At 51.4% G+C, this 16192-nt stretch overlaps 2 protein-coding genes across 2 annotated transcripts in view; both read right to left on the bottom strand.

Moving 5' to 3' along the window:
- Window positions 1-407, bottom strand: part of kif3cb (kinesin family member 3Cb) — an 8678-nt gene extending 8271 nt beyond the window's left edge. Inside the window, exon 1 of the mRNA XM_030355764.1 lies at window positions 1-407. This exon is cut by the window's left edge and continues 1503 nt beyond it. The gene's annotated coding sequence lies outside the window, so the exon portion shown is untranslated.
- Window positions 408-543: 136 nt separating this feature from the next.
- Window positions 544-15499, bottom strand: hadhab (hydroxyacyl-CoA dehydrogenase trifunctional multienzyme complex subunit alpha b). The gene is made up of 20 exons (XM_030355765.1): window positions 15345-15499; window positions 14616-14657; window positions 14436-14506; window positions 14189-14322; window positions 12536-12674; window positions 12176-12295; window positions 11744-11846; window positions 11300-11422; window positions 9827-9945; window positions 9618-9674; window positions 9401-9510; window positions 8729-8863; window positions 7835-8006; window positions 7434-7520; window positions 7180-7320; window positions 6494-6562; window positions 5422-5617; window positions 2856-2970; window positions 1634-1779; window positions 544-1094 (listed from the first exon to the last, which is right to left on the bottom strand). Exons 1-20 carry the CDS (start codon window positions 15409-15411, stop codon window positions 949-951), a joined length of 2292 nt encoding a protein of 763 aa, XP_030211625.1. The 5' UTR covers window positions 15412-15499; the 3' UTR covers window positions 544-948.
- Between the last annotated feature and the right edge of the window lie 693 nt (window positions 15500-16192).

Raw genomic sequence — 16192 nt, 5'->3', positions numbered from 1 at the left:
CGAGTCTTGCGTGTCCTCCGTTCTCCATCCAGGTGCGATGGCTGTTTTGTTCCGTTTAAATGGTATTTTAATAGAAGCTCTAACCCGAGGAGACACGCCTCACCTTCCCATTGCTGTCGGCCGAGGTCCGGATCGTTACAGTCGGCAAATCTTCCGCCCAGAGCATCCTTCACGAGACGAGTGCTGAGGCGTTGTGCTGGAAGGATGCTGCGACACGAGCCTGTACCGAGGAGGACCACAGGGCAACGCGCCACACTACTCAACCGGCCCAACCCCAGCCGCCCGTAGCTCGACCACTGTGACACACCCAGCCTCCCGAAGCTCACTCACTGTACACGCCCCAGTGTGTCTGTCTGTACACACCCCGGTGGGTCTGGCTGCGGACAATGGGAAGCAGACATGTGACTTATCCGACGAATTGGGTTTGAGACATGTTCTCATCTCGTGATGCAACTCTCAAGACAGTATTTTAATGCTTTGATCACATATTAAAAATTATATTAAATTGTAGATAATTGTTTTTTCAAGAATAACCAGTTTGAGGATGGTTGGATAGAATTTAATTTAGTGGCTCAAATGTACATTAGCTTATGAAATAATGGCTTAATTAGATAGGCCTAATGTAAAAAAGACACTTAAGTGCATTGGAAGACATCCAACCAAAAGAAGCCCAGATAAGTACGAATATGTTTTATATTAACAGGTTTTGCAGGGCATGAATAAACCATTAGGTTTACAATTTTCCGAACTCCACAGCACGAAGAATAATCAAATGGTATCAAAAAAATAGAACAACTTCTGTGAGATTTCTTTCAACATTCTGATTCCTGTGGCAATTGGACTAGGCCGTTGGTCATCTCTCCAGGCACGGTCTACGCAGCGGTTAGGCACATCACTAGTCACAATCTATTGGGCAGAGCTCTGTGGAGTTGGTCGCGCGGTGACGCGTCACTTGTGGAACTTCTTGCTGGGGTCGTTGGCGTGGTCGAGCAGCAGCTGGCAGGGCGTGAAGTGGTCCCCGTACACCGCCTCGTACGCCCGCATCTTCTGCACCAGCTTGTCCGCGCCGAACGAGTCCACGAAGCGGAAGGGCCCTGCGGACGGAGACAGCGACCCGTTAGGATATCACTGGGCACCCACCTGCTCTGACCGCATTCATATTGATCCATGGACTACTGTCAGAATACAACCACGTGTCCCCACATCTGAAAATTAACAATTATAATACTGAACTGTGGCATTTATATTATATACCCACCAACCATTGTATGTTGTACGTCCTGGCACTTATTGTGCGCACTTAATGAACGATGTATTCACTCATAGTACTTAATTGTGTAGCATCTGCAGCAGCTGTAATCACTGCTGTGCACGGGGAATGGGTTAGCCTAGCGATCGTTAGCACTGGCACTTGGCTCTATGAACATCCTTATTGTACCCACAGCGATATATTGTTTCACTTGTTATGTCAAATGTACGTAAGTTGTTTGGATAAAAGCGTCTGCTAAACGCCCTCAATGTAAATGTAAATATACATCATTTTCTGGTTTTATTCATCGTGATTGATTATGATAAATAATACAGTAATGTTAGTTTAACCAAATGGTCCTCCTGGTCCTCCCGGTGCACCCACCTCCCAGGCAGGGCGGGAAGCCCAGGCCGAACACGGCCCCGATGTCGCCCTCCACCGGGCTGTTCAGGATGCCCTCCTGCAGACACAGCACCGCCTCGTTCACGAACCGCGACACCAGCCGGTACTGCACGTCAGAGTCCGACGAGCTGCACAACACACACACAACACAACAGGGGTTAACCAGAGGAACACAACACACACAACACACCGGGGGTTAACCAGAGGAACACAACACAACACACAACACACCGGGGGTTAACCAGAGGAACACAACACACAGAACACACCGGGGGTTAACCAGAGGAACACAACACAACACACCGGGGGTTAACCAGAGGAACACAACACAACACACCGGGGGTTAACCAGAGGAACACAACACACAGAACGCACAACACACCAGGGGTTAACCAGAGGAACACAACACACAGAACACACCGGGGGTTAACCAGAGGAACACAACACAACACACAACACACCGGGGGTTAACCAGAGGAACACAACACACAGAACGCACAACACACCAGGGGTTAAGCAGAGGAACACAACACACAGAACGCACAACACACCAGGGGTTAAGCAGAGGAACACAACACACAGAACACACCGGGGGTTAACCAGAGGAACACAACACAACACACCGGGGGTTAACCAGAGGAACACAACACACAACACACCGGGGGTTAACCAGAGGAACACAACACACAGAACGCACAACTCACCGGGGGTTAACCAGAGGAACACAACACACACACAACACACCGGGGGTTAACCAGAGGAACACAACACACACACAACACACCGGGGGTTAACCAGAGGAACACAACACACACACAACACACCGGGGGTTAACCAGAGGAACACAACACACACACACAACACACCGGGGGTTAACCAGAGGAACACAACACCACCACCTCCTGCTCCTCATAGTGGGGTGTCAGACTGCCCCCCCCCCTTAACGACACGGACTCAGTGACCCCGCCCCCCTCCTTAACGACACGCCTCCCAATACACGCTACAACATATATTATTATTATTATTATAATACATTATAATTAATATACCAAGAGCTCTGGAAGAAGACCTTGCATTGACTCTTCTTGAAGGCCCTTTAATCTGCAGCCCCATACAGCGACTTATAGACGTTGGTTTGAACCTAATAAGATGATTCATCAAAGCTGCCAGCCCATAATAACCGGGGATGAGAGCGAGGGCTTACACTGAGGGGTGGGGGGTCAGCTTGTACTTGTCCATGATGTCGTCCAGCTCCCGGTTCACCTCCTTGGTCTTCAGGCCCTCCTGGTACACGTAGCAGCCCTTCCCCGACTTCCGGCCTGGTGGGGACCAGAGGTCATCCACATTAACGTACTCATCTCATCTTACTGCTCCATACGCATCGTCATCCTCTTTGATACAGTGCTTTATTTCATTTAAAATACTTCCATTTTTTTCCCTTTCAGATTTTTAATTGATATTTTAATTCACATTCTTTGTGCCAAAAACTGCACTTCCCCTTTAGGGGTACATCTTAATATCGATCCACCAATCAGACACCAATAAAGACAGACCAAAGACATCCGATTGGCCGTTAGGGCCCACTAGGGGTACATCTTAATATCGATCCACCAATCAGACACCAATAAAGACAGACCAAAGACATCCGATCGGCCGTTAGGGCCCGCTAGCGTTGGGGCCCGCTAGCGTTGGGGCCCGCTAGCGTTGGGGCCCGCTAGCGTTGGGGCCCGCTAGCGTTGGGGCCCGCTAGCGTTGGGGCCCGCTAGCGTTGGGGCCCGCTAGCGTTGGGGCCCGCTAGCGTTGGGGCCCACTAGCGTTGGGGCCCACTAGCGTTGGGGCCCACTAGCGTTGGGGCCCACTAGCGTTGGGGCCCACTAGCGTTGGGGCCCACTAGCGTTGGGGCCCACTAGCGTTGGGGCCCACTAGCGTTGGGGCCCACTAGCGTTGGGGCCCACTAGCGTTGGGGCCCACTAGCGTTGGGGCCCACTAGCGTTGGGGCCCACTAGCGTTGGGGCCCACTAGCGTTGGGGCCCACTAGCGTTGGGGCCCACTAGCGTTGGGGCCCACTAGCGTTGGGGCCCACTAGCGTTGGGGCCCACTAGCGTTGGGGCCCACTAGCGTTGGGGCCCACTAGCGTTGGGGCCCACTAGCGTTGGGGCCCACTAGCGTTGGGGCCCACTAGCGTTGGGGCCCACTAGCGTTGGGGCCCACTAGCGTTGGGGCCCACTAGCGTTGGGGCCCACTAGCGTTGGGGCCCACTAGCGTTGGGGCCCACTAGCGTTGGGGCCCACTAGCGTTAGGGCCCACTAGCGTTGGGGCCCACTAGCGTTAGGGCCCACTAGCGTTGGGGCCCACTAGCGTTAGGGCCCACTAGCGTTGGGGCCCACTAGCGTTGGGGCCCACTAGCGTTGGGGCCCACTAGCGTTGGGGCCCACTAGCGTTGGGGCCCACTAGCGTTGGGGCCCACTAGCGTTGGGGCCCACTAGCGTTGGGGCCCACTAGCGTTGGGGCCCACTAGCGTTGGGGCCCACTAGCGTTGGGGCCCACTAGCGTTAGGGCCCACTAGCGTTAGGGCCCACTAGCGTTAGGGCCCACTAGCGTTAGGGCCCACTAGCGTTAGGGCCCACTAGCGTTAGGGCCCACTAGCGTTAGGGCCCACTAGCGTTAGGGCCCACTAGCGTTGGGGCCCACTAGCGTTGGGGCCCACTAGCGTTGGGGCCCACTAGCGTTGGGGCCCACTAGCGTTGGGGCCCACTAGCGTTAGGGCCCACTAGCGTTGGGGCCCACTAGCGTTGGGGCCCACTAGCGTTGGGGCCCACTAGCGTTGGGGCCCACTAGCGTTAGGGCCCACTAGCGTTAGGGCCCACTAGCGTTAGGGCCCACTAGCGTTAGGGCCCACTAGCGTTAGGGCCCACTAGCGTTAGGGTCCAGGGGAGTGCATATAAACTGAGAGGTTTTCATCCCAACGAGCCGTCGGTGAATGCATTGGCTTCTGTGAGCTGTCGGCTTTCAGCCCGAACTTAGGGACCGTCTGCAAAGTGCAATCCTGAAAACGACCACAATGGTAAGATTTCAATAGCGTCGCCATTATTGACTCTAGAGCCCCAAAACCTGTTCCAAAGAGGTATGGCCTCTTCACGGTCCTACTACAACCTTAGTGATGGGGAGAGGGGAGGGAGTGGGAAGGTGCATGGGTTGGAAGCAGACCTTTTCGGCTGTTGTGGTATTTGTGATATGTGATTTTATTGTATAGGGTGGTTGTTGATGTATGTTTTTTGTGAAATAAATGTAAATATTTTTTTTAACGATTATACTTGTATTATGTTCAATCTCTCCATATTTCCCCTGCTCATTACTGTGCACAAATGTACTGTATGTACACCCTTCTGTTGCCGGGACACATAGAAACCTCCCAGCAGGGTGAGGTATAGTGGGGGTCCCTACCCTTGAAGCCCAGGTCCACCGTGGTCTTCAGCCCCTCGTTGGTCCAGGGTTAGGTTAGGGTCAGGGTTAGGGTCAGGGTTAGGTTAGGGTCAGGGTTAGTGTTATAGGGTTCCTACCCTTGAAGCCCAGGTCCACCATGGTCTTCAGGGTTAGGTTAGGGTTAGGTTAGGGTCAGGGTTAGGGTCAGGTTAGGGTCAGGGTTAGTGTTATAGGGTTCCTACCCTTGAAGCCCAGGTCCACCATGGTCTTCAGGGTTAGGTTAGGGTTAGGTTAGGGTCAGGGTTAGGGTCAGGTTAGGGTCAGGGTTAGTGTTATAGGGTTCCTACCCTTGAAGCCCAGGTCCACCATGGTCTTGAGCACCTCCACGTTCCCGCCGCCGAAGCGCGAGCCGAAGGCCTTGCCGAGGTCCTCGGCCACGTGGGCGGCCACGTCGATGCCCACCTCGTCCGCCAGCGTGGCCGTGCCCACCGGGAAGCCGAAGGAAGTGGTCAGCTGGTCCAGCTTCTTGGGCCCCACCCCTTCCTGGAGGAGCACAACGACATCGTCATGAAGAGATACTAAACAACAACGTCATGAAGAGATACTAAACAACAACGTCATGAAGAGATACTAAACAACAACAGGAATAGATACTAAACAACAAAAACATCATCATGATAGATACTAGACAACAACAACAACATCATGGATAGATAATAGACAACAACAACAACGTCATGAATAGATGCTAAACAACAACAACGTCATGAATAGATACTAAACAACGTCATGAATAGATACTAAACAACAACAACATCATGAATAGATACTAAACAACAACAACATCATGAATAGATACTAAACAACGACGTCATGAATAGATACTAAACAACAACAACGACGTCATGAATAGATACTAAACAACAACAACGCCATGAATAGATACTAAACAACAACAACAACATCATGGATAGATACTAGACAACAACAACAACATCATGGATAGATACTAGACAACAACAACATCATGGCCAGATACTAGACAACAACCTCTTAGGACCACCCCTCTGTCACATATAACCACATAAATCGCAAATAAATACTTAATAATAATCAATCCTAAACAAATACTAACCAACAACCATAACGACATGACTTCGCTAGGCCCAACCCCTTACTGGAAATACACAATCAGATTCAATAAATAACAACAATATCAATCATTCAATGTATAACAATAATATATATTATTAAATGATTAGGAAACAATAATATTCATCAATAAATAAAAGTAACCAATAACAGCCACTTCAACCCCTCTTCCAGCAAGTCAAACAACACTGTGTTGGTGTGTTGTGTTAACACGTTGTGTTGGTGTGTGGTGTTAACAGTGTTGTGTAGCGTTGGTGCGGTACCGACCTGCAGCACTCGGACTGCCTCCCCCAGCATGGGGCCCAGACAGCGGGTGGTGTAGAAGCCGGGCCCGTCCTACAGACAGACAGACAGGCAGGTCCCCGTATCGTTAAACCTCCAGATAGAAGAAGCTTCTGCTTCGTTACCAACGAGAGCCAACAAGGTTTTCAGTTCATAGAGTTACTGATGGACCGAGCGAGACTAATCAGATAAACAGGTCAAATATAGGGGTCGAACCAGCAACTAGATTAATTCAATCAACATAAAATGGTCATTACAAAAACTTCGACCAGCATTAAATGGTGTGTGTGCGTGTGCGTGTGAGTGAGTGTGTGTGCGTGTGCGTGTGCGTGTGAGTGAGTGAGTGCGTGCGCGCCTCACCCCGACCACGATGATGACCTTGCCCTGCTTGAGGCCGACGGCCACAGCGTGTGTGCGTGTGCGTGTGCGTGAGTGCGTGCGCGCGCCTCACCCCGACCACGATGATGACCTTGCCCTGCTTGAGGCCCACGGCCACAGCGTGTGTGTGTGCGTGTGAGTGAGTGCGTGCGCGTCTCTCACCCCGACCACGATGATGACCTTGCCCTGCTTGAGGCCGACGGCCACAGCGTGTGTGCGTGTGCGTGTGCGTGAGTGCGTGTGCGTGTGCGTGTGAGTGTGTGCGTGTGAGTGAGTGCGTGCGCGCGCCTCACCCCGACCACGATGATGACCTTGCCCTGCTTGAGGCCGACGGCCACAGCGGCGGCCGTGGTGTCCGCGGACGTCTGCTCCGTGGTGATGATCTCCAGCAGCTGCATCTTGTCCACCGGGGAGAAGTAGTGCATGCCGATCACCTGGGGGGGGGGGCAGAAGGTCAGTCAGCCAGGGGCTCTGGGAGGGGGGGCGGCAGGTGACTAGAGACACGCAGCGTAACTGAACAGAGGGGATGAGTGGATGGATGACTGACCTTATCTGGTCTGATGCTGGCCGCCGCGATGTCCTTGATGGGCAGTGCCGACGTGTTGCTGGCGAATATACAGTGTGGAGAGATGACCTGCAACACATCCATTAGGGTCAGGGTTTAGGATACATCAGGGTCTGAACCCAGACCACTTTGAGAGGACCAGAGAGGACCACAGAGGACCACAGAGGACCAGAGGGGACCACAGAGGACCAGAGGGGACCACAGAGGACCACAGAGGACCAGAGGGGACCACAGAGGACCACAGAGGACCACAGAGGACCAGAGGGGACAACAGAGGACCAGAGGGGACCACAGAGGACCACAGAGGACCAGAGGGGACCAGAGGGGACCACAGAGGACCAGAGGGGACCACAGAGGACCACAGAGGAGTCGGCCCTACTCACAGCTTCCACCTCCTTGAGGACCTTGTGCTTGATGTTGATGTCTTCGAACACGGCCTCGATCACCATGTCGGCCTTCTCGAAGCCGCTGTAGTCCAGCTGCCCCGTCAGGCCCGACAGGATGGAGTCCCTCTCGAACGTCGTGATGGTCCTCTTCTTGGTCTTGGTGTTCAGTCTGGGGGGGGGGGGGGGGACGACGACGACAAAGGGAGAGTTAGGGGAGGAACAAGAAACAGCCAGCAGACTCCTTAATGAAAAAATATTAATTAACAAAAGCCTGGTATTTCTGGTCAGGGTTAACCCGAACCCTTTGTCATTCCACTTCACCCGATCAATACGTTTACTTCTCAGCGTGTTACCGATGCATGAAATGAGCACAAAGTGGTATCCCCAGGCTAGACACAGAAACAAAGGAACCACATGTAGAACCAGTAGAAAAACTCAGCATCATGATTGTGGTTTTCAAAATGCATTTGATCTGGCATGAGGCCCACTGCTTCCTCCCCGTTTCCCCGACCCAGCCAGAGCCCAGAGTCTAGAGCCCAGAGTCTAGAGTCTAGAGAGTAGAGCCCAGAGAGTAGAGCCCAGAGAGTAGAGCCCAAAGCCCAGAGCCCAGAGAGCAGAGCCCAGAGAGCAGAGCCCGGAGAGCAGAGCCCGGAGAGCAGAGCCCGGAGAGCAGAGCCCAGAGAGCAGAGAGTAGAGCCCAGAGCCCAGAGCCTAGAGTCTAGGGCCCAGAGTCTAGAGCCCAGAGCCCAGAGCCCAGAGGGTGAGACACCAGAGGGTGAGACACCAGAGGGTGAGACACTAGAGGGTGAGACACTAGAGGGTGAGCCTAGATGGTGAGACACTAGGGGGTGAGACACTCGGGGTGAGACAGACACTCGGGGTGAGACGGACCCTTTGTAGACCTGCTGCTCCCCCCTGGCCAGGCCAGGCACCGTGGTGTCCTTCAGGATGGTGTGGATGCCCTTGTCCACCGTCACCTGGGCCACGCCCGCCCCCATCAGCCCGGCTCCCAGGATGGCCAGCGTCCTGCCGGGGAGGGACGGACACACACTCAGCAACCCGCCGACAGACAGACAGACAGGCACGTACCTGGCAGACAGACACCTGGCAGATACTGGCCATGCACCACCTCCGTCACACTGCTTACGTGCTGCTACAGCAGACCAGCGCTATATATTATCAATGCTTTGCATGTTATTTTAATCACATTTTGAATTAAATTGCACTGCTTCTGCGGCACTGTCACTTTTTAATTTCACGTATACTTCAGTTGTATGCATGTGACAAATAATCCCTTGAATCTTAAATCAATCCTCTCCTTTTAGTGTTTAAACGACTTCAAGAATCAATTGTCGTCGTACCCTGCTGTAATCATATTTACGGTGTTATGGTGTTACGTACCATCATTGCCAAAAGCACTTTAAACTGCCATCTCTTACCACAGCAGCACTTTATAACCTCATCGTCCAAATCAACCCTCACTTGTATATTATAGTAAAAGACGTTTCCTTTCCATCTTTTTAAATGCAGCCAAAGCGCTGATGTTACGTGTCCCAGACGTACTTCACCGGCCTTGCAGGTGTTCCAAAGCGATTCTTCTTGCAGATCACCTGGCCCTGATACAGGCCGATGAGAGCTTCGGATTCTGTCGTTTTCGCCAACTGACCGAAATTCTGAAAGACAGCAAAAATAAAAATATTTGGTTGCCGCTGTCAGTCATCAGATGTGGCTCGTGTGCATGAGAGTATTAGAGCTATGAAGCCCAGCGCCGCCTCGTTACCTGAGACTCAGCCAGGTACCCAGCGTCTGGACCCTGCTCCAGGCCGGCCTTCACACTCTGAGACCAGGGGGACACACACATCAGCACAGTCACACCACTGGGACGGAGGTTTAACAAGACAACTGAAACAGCCTCCGCCCCTTCACAGGGCAGGAGGCCCGACAGGGCCGAGGCCGAGCGGCTCTGAGCAGCGAGAGGAGGGCGCTCACATCGATGATCTTCAGCGGCGCTGGGTACAGCCCCTTGCTCTGCTTCATCACTTTGCCCGTCACCGTTTTGTAGATCTGGTTACGAACCACCGGGTAGCTCATGACGTAGTCCTGGAGCTCTGAGGAGGAAGGAGGGGACAGGGGTGAGACACTGAGGAGGAAGGAGTGGACAGGAGTGAGACACTGAGGAGGAAGGAGTGGACAGGAGTGAGACACTGAGGAGGAAGGAGTGGACAGGAGTGAGACACTGAGGAGGAAGGAGTGGACAGGAGTGAGACACTGAGGAGGAAGGAGTGGACAGGAGTGAGACACTGAGGAGGAAGGAGGGGACAGGAGTGAGACACTGAGGAGGAAGGAGTGGACAGGAGTGAGACACTGAGGAGGAAGGAGTGGACAGGAGTGAGACACTGAGGAGGAAGGAGGGGACAGGAGTGAGACACTGAGGGGGGGAGGAGGGGACAGGAGTGAGACACTGAGGGAGGAGAACCACCGGGTAGCTCATGACGTAGTCCTGGAGCTCTGAGGAGGAAGGAGGGGACAGGGGTGAGACACTGAGGGGGGGGGGGAGGAGAGTGAGACACTAAGGGAGGGGTGACACACTAAGAGAGAGGGAGGAGAGTGAGACACTAAGGGAGGAGAACCACCGGGTAGCTCATGGCGTAGTCCTGGAGCTCTGAGGAGGAAGGAGGGGACAGGGGTGAGACACTGAGGGGGGGGGAGAGTGAGACACTAAGGGAGGGGTGACACACTAAGGGAGAGGGAGGAGAGTGAGACAATAAGGGAGGAGAACCACCGGGTAGCTCATGACGTAGTCCTGGAGCTCTGAGGAGGAAGGAGGGGACAGGAGTGAGACACTGAGGGGGGGGAGGAGAGTGAGAGACCAGGGAGGAGTGAGACACTGAGGGAGGAGGAGGAGAGTGAGACACCAGGGGGGAGTGAGACACTAAGGGGGAGTGAGACACTAAGGGGGGAGGAGGAGTGTGAGACACCAGGGGGAGTGAGACACTAAAGGGGGAGGAGAGTGAGACAGCAGGGGAGGAGTGAGACAGCAGGGGAGGAGTGAGACACTAAGGGGGAGGAGAGTGAGACAGCAGGGGAGGAGTGAGAGACTAAGGGAGGAGTGAGACACCAGGGGGGAGTGAGACACTAAGGGGGGAGGAGGAGTGAGACATCAGGGGGGACTGAGACACTAAGGGGGGAGGAGAGTGAGACAGCAGGGGAGGAGTGAGACAGCAGGGGAGGAGTGAGACACAGAGGGGGAGGAGAGTGAGTCAGCAGGGGGGAGTGAGACACTAAGGGAGGAGTGAGACGGCAGAGTGGGGTAGGGCTGAACGATCTGGGGAAATAACTAATTGCGATTATTTTGACCAAGTCTTTCTCTTTTCTTTTCCATCACAGTCGTTGCGATTTGTTAACGGCCTCCATCCCACTGCGACGTGGGTCTGGATGAAGGGGGTGAGGTGTGTTGCTCACTCTGCATCGTGCCCTTCTCTTTGGTCAGGGGGATCTTCTTGGCAACGATTCCTCGGGCGAACTCGATGGCGACCTCCTCCAGGTACTCAATGGTCCTCTCCTCTGGGCCCTTCAGCCCCGGACCTGAACGCCACAGAGGGAGGAAGGAAGGACGGTGTGAAGGACTACTGCAGCGTCACTGAGGACACGTCCTATTCAGGTGTTGTACTGATGGTTCATCCCATAAGGACATCCAATAATGATCAACTAGCTGAGGGACAATCAAGCAGCGCACACAGGACATTTAGCAGACACACATATCCAAAAGGAATAAGCTTCGGATAAGGCCTGACTGATAATAAAAATGCAATCAATATTGGCTCCACTTAACAATATCATTTTGGGACCCCCAGCTGGCAGAGTTCCCACGCGGGGACTTTGAGTCGTGTTCGACCCCTGTCTTACCGAGGGGGTCCACCAGCTGGTGCACCAGGCCCATCTTCTTGGCTTTGTCCGCTCTGATGTTTCTACCGGTCAGCATCATATCGAAGGCACTGGGGATTCCCACCTGCAGACGAACATTCAGACACATTCATTCCTTTTGGTCGATACAATATGGTCCGTCTCCTACACAGTGCAGTCTGATACAGGCGCCAGGAGGATTATCATTTTAGAACAGATATCTTAACATGAACTCATGGTTAGAGTAGAAAATAATATAGGTTCTATCGCCGATGTTTTGAATGGACATCGATTTGACTCCCCACAGACATTATTCTGCCGAGTAGAGCAACACTAATGCAATAACCCAAAGGCACTACGCCTTCAAGTGATCCTTGTTCATGAAGGGCTTGGCTAATAAAAGGTCATCCTCAGTATAACTGAAGGTTAACCCACCATCTTGGGCAGCCTCTGGGTGCCTCCGGCGCCGGGCAGCAGACCCAGCATGACCTCGGGGGTCCCGAGCACCGTCTTCTTACTCTTGGTGGCGATCCTGTACTGGCACGAGATGGCAAACTGGAAGGCACACACGACAGGATTAGATAAGGATTAGAGTGTCGGACGCGATTGTGATCGCAAACAGGTATCGTTACAGGATGGTGGTTTGGTAAACCATAAAATAACCCATTTGTCAGAGTAGTCACCATTAAGTTCAGAGGCCTGACATAAGACGATCTACTTTGAATGGAACCCAGTGAGAAGGTGTCCCCATTGTGGTTCAGTCTGAAGAAGGCCGTCCTAAAGGACGGGGCTCACCTCAAGGCCCCCCCCCAGGCAGGAGCCGTTGATGGCAGCCACGATGGGCTTGGGCGATTTCTCAATCTTCTCAAACATCTTCTGCCCTTCCTGAGAAAGCCGAGTCACCTCCTCTGTGTTCGTACAGGCCTGGATCATGCTGCAGATGGACGGTGAACCATGTTAGGATCGTTCAAATGGACGCATCGTTTGATATGAGGTCAAACCTGCACTCTGTGAGGCCTTCCTACACCACCGTTACCAAACAGCCCTTTTCTGTCAGGACACATTTAACTATCCCTGTTTAATCCTACATGACCGTGAAATGAAGATCGTGAACCCCCTCAGCTTGAGACGGTCTCACCCAGAGCCCAGACATTCTGATCCTACTTGTTCATGTGTTTTTGCGTGGAAGTGGTTGGGGTCGTTTGAAGATCCCTATTTTATCGTAACTTCAGGTAGCGAAATATTGAACAGAACAGAATTTGCGATTGCTGGCACTGATCAGACACACTGACATCATCCCTTTTCTACCCAGATATCAAAATCTTAAGTGAACGAAAAGGGTTTTAACACCGAAAAAGCTGATGACAGATCCACTGACACAACCACAAAATGTGAAACAATTTGCTGCTGAACGGCCTTTAAGTGAAGATGAGTTATAGTGGTCCTACTGAACGGCCTTTAAGTGAAGATGAGTTATAGTGGTCCTACTGAACGGCCTTTAAGTGAAGATGAGTTATAGTGGTCCTACTGAACGGCCTTTAAGTGAAGATGAGTTATAGTGGTCCTACTGAACGGCCTTTAAGTGAAGATGAGTTATAGTGGTCCTACTGAACGGCCTTTAAGTGAAGATGAGTTATAGTGGTCCTACTGAACGGCCTTTAAGTGAAGATGAGTTATTGTGGTCCTACTGAACGGCCTTTAAGTGAAGATGAGTTATAGTGGTCCTACTGAACGGCCTTTAAGTGAAGATGAGTTATAGTGGTCCTACTGAACGGCCTTTAAGTGAAGATGAGTTATAGTGGTCCTACTGAACGGCCTTTAAGTGAAGATGAGTTATAGTGGTCCTACTGAACGGCCTTTAAGTGAAGATGAGTTATAGTGGTCCTACTGAACGGCCTTTGAGTGAAGATGAGTTATAGTGGTCCTACTGAACGGCCTTTGAGTGAAGATGAGTTATAGTGGTCCTACTGAACGGCCTTTGAGTGAAGATGAGTTATAGTGGTCCTACTGATCGGCCTTTGAGTGAAGATGAGTTATAGTGGTCCTACTGAACGGCCTTTGAGTGAAGATGAGTTATAGTGGTCCTACTGAACGGCCTTTAAGTGAAGATGAGTTATAGTGGTCCTACTGAACGGCCTTTAAGTGAAGATGAGTTATAGTGGTCCTACTGAACGGCCTTTAAGTGAAGATGAGTTATAGTGGTCCTACTGAACGGCCTTTAAGTGAAGATGAGTTATAGTGGTCCTACTGAACGGCCTTTAAGTGAAGATGAGTTATAGTGGTCCTACTGAACGGCCTTTAAGTGAAGATGAGTTATAGTGGTCCTACTGAACGGCCTTTAAGTGAAGATGAGTTATAGTGGTCCTACTGAACGGCCTTTAAGTGAAGATGAGTTATAGTGGTCCTACTGAACGGCCTTTAAGTGAAGATGAGTTATAGTGGTCCTACTTGATGTCGGCTCCAGCGATGAAGCAGCCGGGCTTGGAGGAGATGAGGACAGCGCTGCCCACCGCAGTGTTGGCCCAGACCTCCTCCATCACCTCCGACATCTCCCTCTGCATCTGGACCGACAAGGTGTTCACCTGGAGGGGGGGGGGGGGGGGGGCAATGAAGAGCCAAATCAAGTACTTTGTGTGTTTTTGTCATTAAATTTAGTTGAATCCCATTCTTTTAATTTAATGATAACTAATCAAACCTTGGAATTTGGGTCATTCATCCGGATAACGGCCACGTCTCCCTTGACCTCGTAGTTCACGTGGGTTCGGGCTAAACATGAACACAGAATGTAAATGATTTTTCATGACACTATGTAATGTGGCAAGAATCATAATGGATATTTCCAATGACAATTATAAGGTTGTGTAGATTTTATTACCCATCATGGTGGAGGCCACAGAGAAGGTTCGAGAAGAGGACCCTACAGAATATAGACAGAAATAAACAATGATGTAAATACTGGAATAAATTTGTTGCATTTAACAAGTGTAGATGTTTGTGGCATTTGTGAATACAACTACAGATGCATACATTGCAAAACCTAAACCGATACACAATAGTACTGCATTTAGATAGTGTTGTTATGTGGGCAAAGGTGAGTCAAAGACGATGTTCTTCGGCCCCTATCTTTATTCAGTTAAAGAGAATACTAATTATGTGTAAAAATATATATATTAACTCTATCCCTGCCATGTGGGTCATGGATATTCTTCACATGACCTCAGAGACTCTTGCGACCGGCCCATGCCCGGGTGTCTGGCGGCTGACCCCTCACCTACATTCCCTCCCTGCATCAGACGAGGTTAGCGGCAGGGCAGCTTGAGTGGACCCACGAACTGGACGGTGTCAACGAGACAGTCACCCCACCAGTAAACCAAAGGGTTAGTTATATACATTGCCAATGCCAATAACCTTTAGCCTTCCTGCCTCTGTCATTACAGGAGAGGAGCAGACACTAAGCCGGTTAGCAATACTAACGTGACTACATATGTAAGCTAGCCTAGGACCCAAGCTAACAGCCAGCTAGCGCCCGGTTCCCTCTCAGTCCTTCGTGGCCGGACCTCCTCCCGCCGGCCGGCGGTTCCTCGCCGTTAGGGTTGGGGTTTACCTGTGAGAGCTGGGTATCTCCTCGACGCTATCCTGGAGAGCACACCAAGGGCTCGTACACCGGCCATTTTGGAGGGAGGTCAGGAGCAAACAGCGGAAGACGAGGCTGTCAGCAGCAGTGTGTGACGTCAGACCTGGACCGAAGCGCACAAGACGCTGATTGGCTCTCGTCGGGAAGGGCCGATATTATTGGCTCTCGTCGGGAAGGGCCAATATGATTGGCAGATCTTGCGAAGCTTATGAACTCATTCATGATCGAAGTGGGTTAAAGTTCACCGTCTTCCGGGTGACGCGGCTTACAATACCATTTGATTTATTTGTTAACCATGCATTCAATATTCTGTCTAATGTGGAATAATCTATTTTATACAGTTTATGGTGAGGACTCGCTTAGTTCAATGTCGTGTTAATGTAATTACAGCAGGCCTAAGCAAAGGGTTTGAAAGACAAAACAATTGCACAAACATAAAGCACACAATTGGAGCAAGAACAAACAAACATGCACAGATGATGGCAAAGACATCAAGGCAGTTCAAGCAACAAAAACAATACACATGAGACAAGGGAAAAGAGGCCACAGAGCATACAGGTAACAGAGATGGAGCAGCGGCAACAATGACCGTCACATCAAGCAGACGGTGCGGACTTCCAGGTCGTTGGGAATGTCCCCTGTCGTACTGACTGGTTTATATGTTTGTGTCAGGGGGTAGGCTAGGAGTTCTCGCAGAGATTTAAGCAATTTAGAATCCATTCCATTAATATCTTTCGCTGTTGGGTTTTTGAGAGAATTAATAATTGGTCGAATTTTAAGTTCAGCGATAGATTGGATGTTGAATGAAGGCTTGCGGT

This window comes from Gadus morhua, chromosome 5 (genome assembly GCF_902167405.1).
Source record: "Gadus morhua chromosome 5, gadMor3.0, whole genome shotgun sequence".
NCBI classification, from domain to species: Eukaryota; Metazoa; Chordata; class Actinopteri; order Gadiformes; family Gadidae; genus Gadus; species Gadus morhua.
This window is presented reverse-complemented; position numbering and strand designations above follow the sequence as displayed.